We start from the raw sequence: 15,980 nt of genomic DNA, 5'->3' as shown, positions 1-15,980 counted from the left end.
TCCAACATGTAACAATTAAGCAGCCTTAAGTATTTTAAGGAAGCTAAACCATGGCAATTATTATTATTGCTATTTTTATTAACATTTCACACCCTCCCTGAGCTATTGCTAAATCATCAAGAGTTGGAAACTGTTAGAAATCTGGAGACCATGAAGATAGTGGCTGGAGATCTAGAGCCAAATTTAGACACTGGCTGAGTGAATCCTGGTGCCTTCTTTCAGGTTTCTGAGTTTCCTTTGTTTGAACGCGAAGAAAGCTTGCGCATATGAGTTTTTACCAGAAAAGCCACCTTTTTCCCTCAGGGCTCCTCCAATTTCTGTGTGCATAGTTCTCATAAGACAGTCCAGATGGTGGGGGTTGGAGACAGGGCTGAGTGATTAAGAATACATAATGTTCTTGCAGAAGACCCAAGTTTGGTTCCCAGAATCCAAGATGGGCAGCTCATAATTGCCTGTAACTTCAGCTCCAATGGTTCTAACACCCTCTTCCGCCCTCCTTTGCCCTGGGTGCATAATCCTCACCCTCTCTGTTCATATAATTGAAAATAAAAATTTAAAAAGTCTTTAAAAAAGAGCCATCCAGATGGATTTCTGCTTTATGGATGTCTTACCCCCTTAGGCTGAGATCCAGGTAGGGCCGTGTGTTGGTTTTTTGTTTTGGCAAAGCCATGAACTTTCATAGTGTCTGGCCCAAAGTAGGTTCTCTGAGGCTCCTGCTGAGCAGTGTGCTATGGCTTGTGTTTTGAGGCTCCTTCCCCATCTTAGGGCTCTCTTTCAGAAGCTCCTGCTGAGCAGTGTGCTATGGCTTATGCTTTGGGGCTCCTTCCCCATCTTAGGGCTCTTTCAGAGGCTCTTGAGTGTTTGAGAGGTGGGGAATGACTGGTGTTAGTAAGCCACTGGGGCCAGGCCTCTGAAGACTACATCTTCTGTGGTTTTGAGTTGTTTAATCTGCTTCCTGGGCCACACTGTAGTGAAGCCATTGCTGAGGATGGAGGTGACCTCACTGTCCCCGTGCTTTTCCTATGAACCAATGATGAATTTCCGTTTCCTAAGTTGTCTCTGTCATATACTTTTTTTTTTTAAAGATTCATTTGTTTATTATATGTAAGTACACTGTAGCTGTCTTCAGACACTCCAGAAGAGGGAGTCAGATCTTTTTTACGGATGGTTGTCAGCCACCATGTGGTTGCTGGGATTTGAACTCCAAACCTTTGGAAGAGCAGTCGGGTGCTCTTACCCACTGAGCCATCTCACCAGCCCTATATTCTTAACAGTAACAAGAATGTAATTAATACAGAATGTTAGCTTCCACTCCCAAGCAAATTATGACTGCATTCTGTTTGTTGGCCTGAGCAAGGGAATGTTGCTATCACTGAAGCAAGTGCTGGCCCCAGTGATTAGACACTGGCCTGACAGATGAAAGGTGGTTCCAAGTGTTAATTGATAACAGCTTTTGTGCTCTATGAGCTGGAGGAAAAGCTGTGCCTGACTCCCTAGATGGTGGGGAGGTTCAAAGGACTTGTGAGGTATGTTTCAGAGAAACCTAAGCATATTGTATATGCCAATGAATGGAAGCTTATCATCACTAGCATCACCACCACCACCATCATCATCATCACCATTAACATCATCATCATCATTATCATACCATAATTACCATATCACCACCATCATCACCACCATCACCAGTCGCAGCAGCAGCAGCAGCAGCAATAAGATAGTTCATCTGATCACACATTCAGACATAAGCTTGAGAATGTCTTGCCTAAGTAGGTTGACTCAGTTTTAGAGGGAAAAAAGTATATTTTCCTAACCTCTCTCTAAGCAATATCTATCAATGAGATAAATAAGAAATTATGCAAATCCTAAGCCTGAACCAATACAACGTTATCCAAGGACTGGGAAGGATGACTGATGGTTGCGCCTAACCTTAAGGCTGAGGTGAGCCACGGACATGGAGCTTGCAGATATTCATACTCAGGGGCTGATTAGGGGAACTACTGAGTCCCGTAGGGGAAAATCCAATCCTCGAGCCCCATGGAGTTGCTTCTCTCAAGGCTTGCTACCATTCTGCCATCTTGGGTTTCATGTAACACCTTCATAAGGTTAAAACCATCAATTATTTTTGGGATTACGATATATGTTTCCATTGCAGATAACTGCAATTTCCTAGATATATCTTGTGTGTGTGTGTGCATGTGCGTGTGTATAAGTCAGAGGTTGATGCTGGGTTTCTTCTTTAATCATTCTGCATCTAAGGTTTTGAAATAGGACCTCTCATGAAACTGGAGCTTGTAGGGTTTGGCTAAACTGGTTGGCCAGTGAGCTCTGAGATCCTCCCGACTCTGCCTCCCTAGTGTTGGGATTACCCCTGTGTACCACTGCTGTGCTCACACTTGTACAGGGACTCTCAGCCATCAGTTTAATCAACGGAACCATCTCCTCGGTCCCAATACACAAGTTAGGTAGTACCCATGGATTTTAAGAGATCCATAATTTAGGAAGACTTTTTTTCCACCCTGTAAGTTAGAGGATGTCTCTTAGGGGTGCTTCTGGTTAGGTCTTGGGCCGGTTTTCAGATGCTCTGCCTGTGTGGCCTGTAGGCCCTTCCTCTATAGCACAGTTCCCTGAACTGTCAAGAGGCCATCATGAATATGTGATACCAGCAGATGCTGAACAGCTCCAGTATCTAGTTTAGGAATATCTGCAGCTCACGACTGAGATTCTTCCTCATAAACAGAAAATGGGGATACAGGTAGTTTCCTACATCTCTGAATGGTCTGATGTTAATTCAACACTCAACTTCCAAACCCCTGGGCATTCTCCTCACCCTGGAGTAGACAGTGGAGGGTTATTAAATGGAGAGAGGAAAGGCTGTGACCAACAGCAATGGGACATTTCTGCCTGTCAGAATGCAGAGAACTGACAGGCATCGGGAAGAGTGGGAATCTAGAATCCAGCTGGAGAATGGATGGAGGGATGTGGGTTTCTTGCTGTCTGAGGCTCACTTTTTGGATTATAAGACTATATAGAGTTACCTCTGCCAGAGAACTAGGTGAGAACATGGCATCCCAGGCTAGGCTGCTGCTCCTCTGGAGACCTTCACCTGTCTTCCCTTCTCCTTCCCTAAGGTGTCTTCCTGTGATCCTTGCAGCTCTGTTTCCTTCAGGCCTCAGGGAATGAGGCCATCCTAGCCTACCCAGATGGTGTATCCCTTTGGGGGAAGGGATGCCAACAGGTGGCCCCGTCTCTCTTACCCTGCTGCCCCTAGGCTCCCTCTTACCCAGCTGTGGGGAAGAGCCTGTGCTGGGGTACTTGCATCCTCATGTTCAATTCAGCCAACACAGCTGGTTCAGAGTAGCTTCAGCATCCTAGAGAAGACAGTTAGCTTCGCCTTCAGTTTGCTTCTTTTAATCATTAACAGAGCTGCTGTACTTCCTGGCAATGACAATCCTCTTCTGGTCCTCACATGTAATGTCCCTTTGCCATCTCTGGACCTTGGCCCATGCTGCTCTTTCTGCTTGAGCAACTCTTTTCTTTGTCTAATTTCTTGACTCTCCTAAAAGCTACCCCAAAGTCAGTCTCCTCTGTCCCCTTAACCCCTTATGATATCCAGTCTGGGTATGCCTCCAATGAGTACCCACACTACAGTGCATGTCCCCATCCTATCACATGCCACACCTGCTAGTGATGGGAAGTTCTGTCTCTGCCCTCAGTCCACAGGAGCTATGTTGGGGACGGAAACTGCACTGTCTGTCTCCCTCCATTGTCTTTTGGTATCTACCATGGCAGCCACAGGATGCTCAGAATATACTGTTGAACGGAATGGAACCTACTGTCTGCTCAAAGGTGGGAATAAATAGCAACGTTGTAAATTCTTGTCATGGATCAAGATCAAGAAGAGAAGCTCAGGGCCAGCTCCAGCATTCATGCAGACACAAACCAAGACAAGACAAGACAAAACAGAATGACTCTGCTTCTACAGGGAAGACAGCTAGACTGGCAGGCCGTTCTAAGAAGGTGGGGAAATGGCTAGAGAGAGGGAAGACACCAAGGAAGCCAGACAGAAGTGGCTTGTTGATACTCCTGTTGATCTCAGGACTCCCACCTATCACCAGCACCTCCTCTTTGGGCTATATCCTTGCTCAGATCCACGGGCAGTTCCGCAAGGAGATGTGATGATATTCCGGGGTTGACAATGCATTAAACTATTGCCGGGACTGGCTGGGAGAAGCTTCCAGAGGGTTTCAGTGATTTGCTGGACACCTTGTTTTTAGCATACAATAATGGAGTTACTAAGGAGCAACACGGCTGGCCCACGTTGTTTAAGTTCATCAACCATGAGGTGTGTGATTTCTAGGGGTTCCTTCAGGACCATACCCACCATCCTGGAGACTCTAGCCCTTATGTGAGAGGGTAGCTTGGGAGGCTCCTTCCATGGCTGAAGTGACTTCTGGAGCAGCTCACCTGGTCAGATCATGGCAGGCGTTTCAGGCTTGCGTTTCAGGCTGCTCTTGTGATCTCTCAGCCAAGCAGCCCCTCCTCCCACCTCCTTTTCTCTCCCGCAGCCAAGCTGCTACGCTGGGGTTTGACTTGCACTGACCTCTTGGGAAGCAAACGCACCAAGGGCTTCAAGGCCCGTCCCATTATGTGGATGACATGGCCATTAGTAACCATGGTAACCTCCCTTCCCTGGCTTTTGTGGCTCCTCAGGTCTAAATCTACACAGGTCTTGTCCCGGATTTGAGGGAGTTACTGCGAGGCAAGCAGAGAGGCACCTTTTCCTGAGAGGCAGAAGCAAGGAAGGAGCCATTGTCAAAGCCTTTCAGGTGCAAAACAACAACCTTGAGTCTCCAATTCGGTAAACTTGAAATAAAACAAAACAAAACAAAACAAAAAAAAAAAAAGGAAAAGATGCAATACACGCCTTTCCTTCTTGGGTTTGTGTGTGTGTGTTATGTATGTGTGTGTTTTCTACAGCTATGACCATAATACACACAGAGGGTGTGTTGGTCTAACAGTTAGAGAGGACTCAAGTATGAGCAGGCCTGGAGGTTGGTGTCCAAACAGGCCCAGGCAGCAGGGCATCTTGCTGAGACCAGCCTGACAGACAAGCTTACAGGACTATCAGGCCTTATTCCAAAGAACCTTGAAAAAGGACATATCTGCCACACACACACACACACACACACACACACACACACACACACACACACACACACGCGCGCGCGCGCGTGTGTGTGTGTGTGTGTGTGTCAATATATATTGACAATCAATACATTAATTTTAAAAAAGAATACTGTCTTTGTCAACATCTTGGAACTCATTGTCTTATGTTAACGCTGCCAATAAAAAAAAGGAAACCTGCATTCGCCCATTCCCTGGAGTAAACAGGCAGAATTACCTGTCTAGGCTTGGCCGGCCTCTGCAGGGGTGCTGTCGGAGTCGGAGTCTGCCCTCTCCACTGTGCCTTCTGCTACTCTCCGGCTCCAGCTACCCCACTTCTCTGAGATGGCGTCCTCCTCACCAACTGTCACCTCCACAAAGTCCACGATGCCTGACTCCTCGTTCTCCTCACTGCCCTGGCCATCTCGGCTGCCCTCTGATCTGTCTGAGGTGGCCTCTGAGGGCTTGCCTGCCAAACAGTCCTTGGTTGGATCACCACCCACTTTCATCCTCGGGACCAGCTTCTCGGAGTCCTCCTCGCTGAGTGCTTTGGGGTCCTTGGCATACTGATGTGCCGCCTCGCTTCCATTCTTTGGGCTCTCAGCAACTTGTTTTGCCACCTTTCTTGATACGGCATCACGACCACGGTCATCTGACATGTGATGCCGCTGGTACTGCTCCAGCCAGCTCAACGTTCCAGTTTTTAGTAAGCATCTGTTCTCCTTGAACCAGCGCACAATCTCAGTTCGGACCAGGCCGGTCTTGGCAGCTAACTGATCGTACTCCTGAGGAGTGGGCCACTGGGTTCTTGCAAAAGTGCTCCTGAGCAGGTGAACCTGTTCTTGATTTTGTACAATTGCTGATGAAGGACTGGGCAAAGAACCAGCTAACTGGGCACCAGAGAGCTGATCAAGTCGGGATAGAGCACCATTGGGGGCTACCGCGTCTGAGCCCTTTTTGCCAGACCCCATGGAATCCAACACAGCCTGCTCCATGCTGTCTCGAAGCTTCCGCCTCTCTGAGAACCAGGAGTCGATTTCCCTCCTGCTCAGCTTGGTCTCCACCCTCAGCCGTTCCACTTCTGCCTGGGTGGGAAAGGAGCTTTTTAGAAAGCTGTCTTCCAGGGTTTTCAACTGTCCTTGGCTTTTCTCTTTGAACTTCTGCGGGGCAAAGTCTGGGTATACATGGTAGGTGCGGCCGTGCCGGGTGCCAGTAATGGCCATCTGGTCTTTGGCAAGGGATTCGCTGGTGATGTGGACGATGCCCCTCTGACACCGGTAGCGGTGGTCACTGAACCACTTCTTGATCTCACTCCTCGCAAGGCCTGTCACCTCAATGAGCCGGTAGACCTCAGCATCGTCAGGGAACTGGCTCTGTAAGAAGCTTGCCTTGAGGTGAGCTATCTGTAGCTTGGTCTTCTTGCGGTCGCTAGCTGGGGTGAGCGGGGTATTGGCCACCTTGGGTGGAGGTTCTGGCACCTGGGCAATGTGTGGACGCTTCGGCTCAGGGGCAGCTTGAGGAGTCACCAGAGGTCTCTTCTGGCCATGATTGGTCACCCCAGCCACCGCAAGTGTGATGGGAGAGCAGGAGACAGTTGTTGACCCGCTTGTCACTTGAGTCAGCACCAGGCTGGGCTGGCCAAGGATCTGGCATGGTAGGGCTGTCTGGAGGATGGGCTGTGACACTTTTGTGGGAGTCAGCTGAGCAGGAAGCACAGTGATAGTCGGGGGTACTGACTGAATCGTGCCGTTAAACATCTTCTTCCGGGCCTCCTCCACCTCCTCTGGGGACCAGCTGATACCGTGCTTTAAACGCTGGGTGGCAAACCAGATTCGGATGTGCTCCTCTGGGTGTTTGGAGGCCGCCGTCAGCCAGGAGAGCTCAGCCTGGGTGGGGTAAGGGAACTTGTTGAAGGAGTTGATCATGGTAGCATTTGTGTCCAGGGCAGAGTTGTATTTGGTAGTATTCAGCGGGACGGGGACCTTGGGGACAAGGTTGATATTTGGTGGCAGCTGTACGGAAGGCATGACATGTCCCAGTGAATCTTGAAGGAGCTCCACGCTACCAAGTCTGGCGAGGATCTCAGCTGTGTCTGTCACCAGGCGGGCGGTCCCTTCCATGTGGTTTTCTGGGGCAGCCTCATCAGGCTTCTTGGGCACTTTCTTGGCATCTGCCTTCAGCTTTCCTGTCTTTGTCATGGGGGTTTTTCCTACCGAGACCCCAGGGTCGTTATCACTACTTCCAGGACCACTGGCAGTGATGGGCACGACGTGGTTGGTGGCTTCGATGGACTGTTCTAGAACCGTCTGATTATTGCGCTTGATTAATTTCAGCTTGAAGTTGGTCTCCCCCGGATGGAACTTGGAGTTGTGGTCAGACAAGGAGTCGTACTTTTTGGTTGTGAAGTTACATTCGGCACATACGTAGAGGGGGTTGAGAATCACGTTAGGATGTTGCATGTCCACGTGTTCTGTGAACTCATTCAGATTTTGCGTGGAATAAGGGCAGTATTTGCACTCATAACCGCCCTGTAGTTTTTTGGACAGGTTCTCCCCCATAGATTTCACCTCAACCACTTCGGTTTCTTTGGACGAATGTTCAGGTTCCGCTGCCCAGCTGTCCTTTGTCACATCGGACTGTGGCATGCCCGCTCCTTTGTCTTTGGCCCTGTCTGCCTCCTCCAGCATATCTTGTTCCAGTACCTGTGATGTCCGAACCATGCAGGGAGTTGTAGATTTCCGTTTGCTTGCCATGCCGTCTGCCTCTGAGCAACAGCTTCTTTCTGGAGTGGGTGGGTGGGTGCAGGACAGTGAGATTCTCAGCTTTTGGCTCTACTCCCTCTCAAATGCCTTTGGCTTCCCTTGGTTGCTGACGTCTTCCGGGTGAGTGTTTCAGAAGGATTTCAGCACAGACAATTGTAACTGTAGCAATCTCTGAGCGAACCAGGCAGCTTCCTATCTGTGGGACAAGAACAGAGCCAGACTCAGCGACTCTTCGCTATGCAAAAGAAACCAGCTTTTTGTTCCCATGACCCACCCCAACTGGCACTAAATCAAGCACACATGTAAACCCCCATGGCAGGCTGGCAGTGGGTTAGAAACTTGAAAGGCAATGTTCTCTTCTTTTCTCTGGGAAGAAAGTGGAACCAGGCAAGCAAACAAGCTTGGGGTCTCCATGCTCAGAGACACAAAGTTACGGGAGAGAATAAAGAGCCTAGGCTCTTCAGAAGTGCAGAGTGGGCTGTGCAGAATAAGCAAGGTGTTGCAAGTTGCTTTTTTATCTGTGCAACATCAGAGGCAAGACACCTAACTGGGGCCTGCAGATGGGTTTCCATGGCATTACAACGCTGTAAGAGAGCCTGGTGTGGAGACACCTGCCTGTGAGGCACATACTCAGATGGCTGAGGCACTAAGATCGTGGGTGTCATTTCAAGGCTAGCCTGAGTTAAATAGTGAGATTCGGTCCCAAAACACAACCATCAAAAAAAAAAAAAAAAAACAAAAAACAAAAAAAAAACAAAAAAAAAAAAACAAAAAACAAACAAACAAACAAAAACCCAAACAAAACCCAGTAAAAATGAAAATAGATGCAGACACGTTGCTTCATATCATAAAAACACAAGTATAGAAAATGTAGGGCCTGTGTAAAGGATAATATAAACCACAAATCCAAGCTCAGTCCTTTCCTTCTTTCTCTCAAATCGTACCCCATTTTCACTTAAAGGGGCAGCATAGTATTGCACTATAGGGACGTGACACTGTTTTGTATGTTTGTGAGTCCAGGGTGGCCTTGCCCTCCCCAGCACAGCCTAGGATGGCCGTGAAGTCTGGCTTCTCTTGCTGTAGTCTCCTGAGTGCTGGGATCTCGGGCCTGTGCTCTCATGGTTGGCTCAGTTTGGGCTGTCATAAACTGCCTTTGGACACAGGCCTGGAAACAGTTCTCCTGACTCACGTGACTGCATTTTTGCCTCAGATGGCCTTTTCCTCTGGCCATGCCTGAGAGGCTCTGACTCCCCAGCTCAGCTTCCATGAAGCACTACCACCAAAGGGCCTTGACAATGAGATACGGAAAATTGTTTCAAGACGAATCTGTGATTTAGAACAACAACAACAACAACAACAAAAAGGTTTATTTTACTCCTATGTGCGTGCTTGTGTGTGGATCCCTGCAGGAGTCAGAAGAGGCCGTCGGATCTCCTGGAGCTGCAGGCAGTTGTGAGCCACCTAATGTGGGTGCTGAGAACCAAACTCTGCTCCTGTAGGATAGCCCCTCGTGCTCTTAATTGCTGAGCCATCTTGCTAGCCCCTATACTTTAAAAACACAAAACAACCCCCCACCTGTGTGTGTGTGTGTGTGTGTAGGTGTGTAACTGCTATTGCATGTGTACAGTAATCAGAGGACAAACTCAGGAAGTTAGCCCTTGGCTTCTACTTGCTTGAGACAAGGTCTTTTTTCTGCGCACTGGTCTGTGTGACAGGCTAGCTCACGGAGAATTTCTGAGGATTCTCCTGTCTCTGTCTTCTACATTACCGTGGGAGTACTGAGATCATAGACAGGTACTACTATGTGTGGCCTTATGTGGGCTCTGGGGATCTGAATGCAGCAAGGGCTTTACCCACCGACGAGCCACCCCCCTCACCTACTCCCATGGGTTTGACTGCTGCAAAAGCTGCATTGTTTTCAAAGGCTTCCTGGCCATTTATTCTCTCTCTCTCTCTCTCTCTCTCTCTCTCTCTCTCTCTCTCTCTCTTTCTCTCTCTCTGTGAACGGCCTTGTTTTTTAATGTCACTCCCTTACTATGGTGCTCAGTGGCTTTATGACTAATTTGTACAAGTTACACCCCTGCTGCAAAATTTAAGTCTGCCTTTCAGCTGTTATGAGGGTATTTTTATAAGTCTAACATATAGAAATCTTAAGTTTTAGATAACAAATTAATCATTTTTTTCCTTTTGTGGCTTCTTTCATTATGGTTTAATATTTGGAAATCCTGTTGCTTGTTTGTTTGTTTTTAGATGATGTGTTAATCCATGCTTCCTCTTTTTACATGCTGACCATTCACTTAAATCATATTGACTAATTGCTAATAAGGAATCTACGGTTTCTTCAGAGCCTTTTGCTTAATTTTGTTTGTTTGTTTGCTTTTGTTTTGTAGGATAGGGCCTTGCTATTAAGCCATGGCTACTTGCTATGTACAGCTCAGGCCTACCTCAAACTCCCAGCAGGCTTCCAGCCCCAGCTTGCTAAATGCTGGCGTTATAGGTGTCCTGCTACCAACTCCTGCCAACTGAATGGTTTTTGTTTTACATTTGAGTCACCAGTACTGAATTTATCTTGAGTTAAGTATAACACACTCAAGTTAAGTACAACCACTTTTCCTTGAGCAATTGTGGGTTATCTCAGCAGCCTGTGTTATGTAGGGTGTACGAAACACCTTCACCACATACTACATTTTACATTTACTACAGCTTGTTCCTAGGTGCCCAGTCCACATCTGGTCTAGCTTCTGGGGCTTACTATTAATTTATTTTTTAAATATTTGGAGTGCATGTTAACATCATGGTGGTTCCTCTTTGCTCCTCCCTGCCCCTTCCCCCCAACCCTTTCTTGGATATTTTGATTATTCTCATAAAGCAGAATCAACAGCAAAATACAATCCTGTTTGAATTTTGATTGGAACTGCATCAAACAAATATTAGTTCTAGGGAACTGCTGGGCTAGGCCACTGTTGGCATCTCAATGTCATTTACTTTGTGACTACTTTTATTGTCATTGTGTATTTAGAATGAGGACGAGGGTGTTTGGAGACAAGGGTATCTCACATCTAGGAGAAGTGAGCGGAATAGATGACTTACTGGCTTTTGTGTTCCACTTAGGACAGGACTCAAGGACAGAAGTGAAGAACCTATATAACGGGCAACTTTGTGAGACACTAGGGCTCAGGGGCCAAACTGCATAGGACTCAGGAAAGGGCCAGTGCCCCCTGGTGAGCACAAGAGCCTGATCTCCCTGTCACTGGGACACTGGTGTTTTCTGGATGGAGCACTCTGTCAACAGTGGGTGCATGTCCCTCTGGAGTGGCAGCAAGGAGCCACCATGGGAAAAGCAGGGCAGAGAGCGACCACATCCCTCTGATGGCTGTACTTGCGTCAGACTCTGGGAAGCTGATTTTGCTGAGAAATACTGACTCCTTTCTCAGGCTCCAAAGGTAACTAAGCCGGATGGACGCTGGACGCCTCTGCCTTCATTCCGTGTCTGTCTATTTTACGTTGATTCAGACTCTCACTTGACTTGGCCCAGGCATGCTCATCATTAAGACATGTGTCCCTATCTAAGTTGTGCCAGCCTCCTTTAAGGTTTAAGGCACAAAGAGTCATTGTCTTAAAGCTGCAGTCACTGTGGATTCCAGTAATGGCAAATCCTACAGGGTGGGCCACCCTAAGGTGAGATCTCTGATAGAGAGGCGGCGTAGCTTATCCTGAAGGGATCCTGACTATAACAGTGATTGACAGATGAATTTGTTATTATATCACTTATCAGACAGTGATGCACGGGATCATACTTTGAACCAGGTCTTCTTAACTACACACCTTTTGCCCCAGTTCTCCCTCTTTTAAACCCATAGCTCGTATCAATTCTTAGAAGATGAACCTGTAGTCACTAGACTCCTTTAATTTTGCTCTTCCCAACACTCTGATTAAAATTTCTCACCCGGCAGTGGTGGTGCACGCCCTTAATCCTAGCACGCAAGAGGCAGAGGCAGATGGATCTCTGAGTTGGAGGCCAGCCTGGTCTACAGAGTGAGTTCCAGGATAACCATGACTACAGAGAAACCCTGTTTAGAAAATCCAAATAAAATAATAAAATAAAAGGATAAAAATTCTTTCTGCTTTTCTCCATTTCTCTTGGCATATTGGGGTGGGTTGCACGATTACCTTCTCGGGGCTGCAGGGGCTGCAGCTGAAGTCTGTAGTTGGGTGCTAACATCGGCTTCTTCCAACCCCCTGCTCCTCTTCGAATTTCATCCCCCTCAAACATGCGCTCCCCTCATGAGCACTCAAGTCTGTCAGGGCTCCGCCATTGCCCACTTGGGCCTCGGATCTACACAGCCGTCTCACCAGCAGTCCTGTCCACTCTACTCTTCAGAGGCACCTGTTCAGCTCTGAGAGAAGCTGCCATTATCTCTAGCCTGGATTTATATCACAGCCACCCACAAATCCTCGGCTGCATCTCCGGAGCAACAGAGGGACGTGTGTTAAGACCAGAGCTGGTTCTGGGTGCTTCTCGCAGCTTCTCTGGTTTCACACCACAGTGAACTCCACTCTTTTGTAACAGCCTGCAAGTTTGGACATATCCTGACCCATGCCCCCTCTGCTTTGCTGACACGCTCCAGCTGTTCGAGCAGGAGCGACACTTCCACCACAGGGCCTCTTGTCAGATAATCCACCCCCACCCCCTCTGAGGGCATTCCTGACTATCATTTCTTTGCAAGTGAACTTCTCCCCAATACTGTTTCTTCACTTTCTTTGCTTTCTTCAAAGCACTTTCCAATAACTAACACTAAATTGTTCTACTTAGTGGTTAAGAGCATAGCTACTCATTTGCTTATGGGTTGGCTATTGCTCTAGACCTGTGCTGTTCAGTTTGGGAGCCACCAGCTACATACGGCTCTTTGCATTTAATTAAAGTCACAAGTGGAGTAGTTACCATATTCACTGCCACAGGGGACAGTCTCATGGGCAGTGCCATAAGCAGCCATCCTAGAAGGGGTAAAGACATTCTTAAGAGCTACACTGTGCCTCTCTGTGGCAGGAGCGTGGGGTGAGGAGAGAGACATCAAGACTGACATGAAAGAAACCAGCTGTCAGAAGACTACAAACCTCTCCCTGTCAGGGCTGCATATAAAGGAGAGAACATGAGCAGGATGGTACAGGATACAGACGTGTGGGAGACGCTGGGTGCTACATGGATGACCCACAAAGGCTTGCCGCTCTTGGGGTGGGAGTTGAACACTACTTAGAGCTGGTATCTGTCTCCAGCTCTCTGGCCCTGCTTCTAGGCTCAGGTGTGCTTTCTGTGTCTTCATAAAGAGTCTCTGTTTCTATTATCTGTTCCTAGACTTTGTTGTGACATATAAGATCCTACTCCAGTCCATGCCTATAACACCTCTCTTTGGCTATCAGCCAATTGAGAAATGTACTCTAAGGAATTGCAATTTTCTTTCGTTTTCTTTTTGATTTGTTTTTAATTTTTTAAATTTTTATTTTGTTTTTCGAGACAGGGTTTCTCTGTGTAGCCTTGGCTGTCCTGGAACTCACTCTGTAGACCAGGCTGGCCTCAAACTTAGAAATCCACCTGCCTCTGCCTCCCAAGTGCTGGGATTAAAGTCATGTGCCATCACTGCCTGGCTTTGTTTTGTTTTTTTTGAGACAGGGTTTCTCTGTGTAGCCCTGATTGCGGTGGAACTCACTCTGTAGACCAGGCTACCTCAAATTCAGAGATCTTCTTGCCTCTGCCTCCTAAATGCTGGGATTAAAGGTGGGGGATTTTTTTATAGTACCACATAAGGGAATGGAATGGGTGAGACCTTGGTGTCAGTTAGAGGTGGGGCATGTCTCCTAGAAAGAGCTACCACATACTTCTGACAGCTTGTAGGATAGACACAAAGGCAGGAGCTAAATATGCAGGCGGGCCCACACCTTCACTAGGACTGTATACCTCTTTCCCTTTATTTAAACCTGGACCTCTAGGCTGGAGAGATGGCTCAGTGGTTAAGAGCATGACTTGTGATTCCAAAGGACCAGGGTTCAATTCCCAGCACCCACATGGCAGCTCACAATTGTCTGTAACTCCAGGTGCAGGGGATATGACAACTTCTCATAGACACACATGTAGGCAAAACACTAAAGCACCTAAAATAAAAATAAATTAATTAATTGAAAAAACAAAACAAAACAACAACAACAACCTTGGACCTCACATTAGCGATCTGAAGGTGAACTTGGGCCCAGTAGACTTCTACTTTGTTTTCCTCCTGGTTCTTCTTCTTGTGTGGTTCTATGGAATAAATCTCCTCCAGCCCCTGTCTCTCATTGCTGTCTGTGGACGACAGGGGGCTGATCCTAGGTGGTTAAGGCTGGCAGGTCCAGGCTTTGGCTTTAATAAGTCTGGTAACCGCATGAGAAGAATGGAAAAGCTTTTTGTGGGGACTGTAGTGAGCTATTCAAATAGAGTGGCAAGGTAAGGTAAAAGCTCTCAGGAACGTTTGACAGTGTATGCATGGGTGCACACGTATGTGCACGCATGTAGTGGGCGGGTGCTGAGCTACGTAAGTGGAAGAATACCGGAAGGGGACGCCTCCAACATTCTGCACGGGCACTGTTGACACAGGAGGATGTGTCTCACCCAGTGGCCAAGGGGTGTGGAACATCTGAGTTTTAATTTTCCAAAAAGAGGGAGTGAACAGAGACTTCATTTATGTAGAACAGAGACACCAGTCAGAGGTGAGTGAGGGAGAGAAAGGGGTTTTTTTTTTACAGAAAGTACCAAAATGATTCTAATCTACTAAGTGAGTCCGAGAGAGAAGGCAGATTGTAATGGAATAGGCGTTCCACTTCTCTGGGTTCCAAGACTGGTTCAAAACATGCACTAACGTCTAAAACTTTCTCAGCAAGCACACATGAAAGCCAGGGTGGATTAAAAGGGAGGGAAAAGATTGAAACCAGAGAGGGCTCCTGCTATGCGGAACCCCTGTGGAGCTCATCTCTTGGGTCTCACGGGAAGGGTTGGGGGGAAACACTGCCTTGGGAAGCAAGGTCTGGGGGTGTGTAGAGCCAAGTGCTTGGGGGTATCTGTCTGGGCATGTGAGCCATGGTCAAGGTTGTCACCTTGCAGCCTGGTACTCACTGGCACAGAAGCTAAAGTGTTCCGAGCAAAGCCTGAGATGCACTGGGTCAAAGCAGGCAAGAATAGAAACAAGTCAGAGGCTGGAGGGTAGACCTGACGGCTCAGAAGTTAAAAGGGTTTACTGCTGTCTCAGAGGACCCAGCTTCAGTGGCCAGCATCCTCATGGTGGCTCACAAACACTGTACACTCCTGTTCCAGGGAATCCAATATCCTTTCCATCCTGTGGTTCCCCGACATGCATGCGGTGCATATACACGCACGTGCAGGCTCACATGCATGCACAGAAAGAAAACCAAATCTTATAAAAAATAGAAATGAGTAAATGAATGGATAAAAGACATTGAGATACAGAGTTCTATCTGGAATGAATGGCCAGTACCCCGATAGAACAGCTGTGAGTTGTGGTCTTGGTGTCTCTAAGGGCTTGGACTGGGCACAGACATACCTCCAATACACTGATATTGCTTCACTTCAAAAAAAAAAAAAACAGTGAACTGTCCTTGCCTCTGTGGGGGGAGGAGGGGGTGAGAGGAAAGGAGGAGAAACTCAGTGAATCTCATTAGAGTTGTTTACAGGGTTAACTGCCCTTCACAGAAGGGCACCTCCACACTGGGTTAGGGCCCACCACAACAACTCAACACTAATCACCTTCATCCAGCGTCTCTCCACACTATTAGGGCTATTAGAACCTCAACCTGTGAGTCTAGGGGGTCTGAGCACAGTTTACCGCATTAACACTGGAGCCAGGCCCTGCCCACCATCTGGAAGCCCTTCGGTGGCACAGAAGTGATTTGTGAATGGGCAGACTGACCAGGCACCTGTCAGGGTCAGGCATGGGTTCAGGGACCAAGGTTCTCTGTGAGCAGTGAGTTGAGGTCACCATGTGAAAGAAGGGAGCTGGAAGGGGCGGG

General features: G+C 47.7%; 1 protein-coding gene across 3 annotated transcripts in view; it reads right to left on the bottom strand.

The window, feature by feature from the left end:
* Zhx2 (zinc fingers and homeoboxes 2) overlaps nucleotides 1-15,980 on the bottom strand; it is a 145,166-nt gene that overhangs the window by 10,677 nt on the left and 118,509 nt on the right. For all 3 annotated transcript variants that reach the window (NM_199449.2, XM_011245688.3, XM_011245689.3), the window contains exon 3: nucleotides 5,405-8,124. In NM_199449.2, coding sequence (NP_955520.1) covers nucleotides 5,409-7,919 — 2,511 coding nt within the window. In that variant the 5' untranslated portion in view covers nucleotides 7,920-8,124 and the 3' untranslated portion in view covers nucleotides 5,405-5,408. The remainder of the gene's footprint in view (nucleotides 1-5,404; nucleotides 8,125-15,980) is intronic.

Source organism: Mus musculus, chromosome 15 (genome assembly GCF_000001635.26).
Source record: "Mus musculus strain C57BL/6J chromosome 15, GRCm38.p6 C57BL/6J".
NCBI lineage: Eukaryota > Metazoa > Chordata > Mammalia > Rodentia > Muridae > Mus > Mus musculus.
Note: the sequence above shows the minus strand (reverse complement) of the source record. Positions and strands in the feature narration are given on the sequence as shown.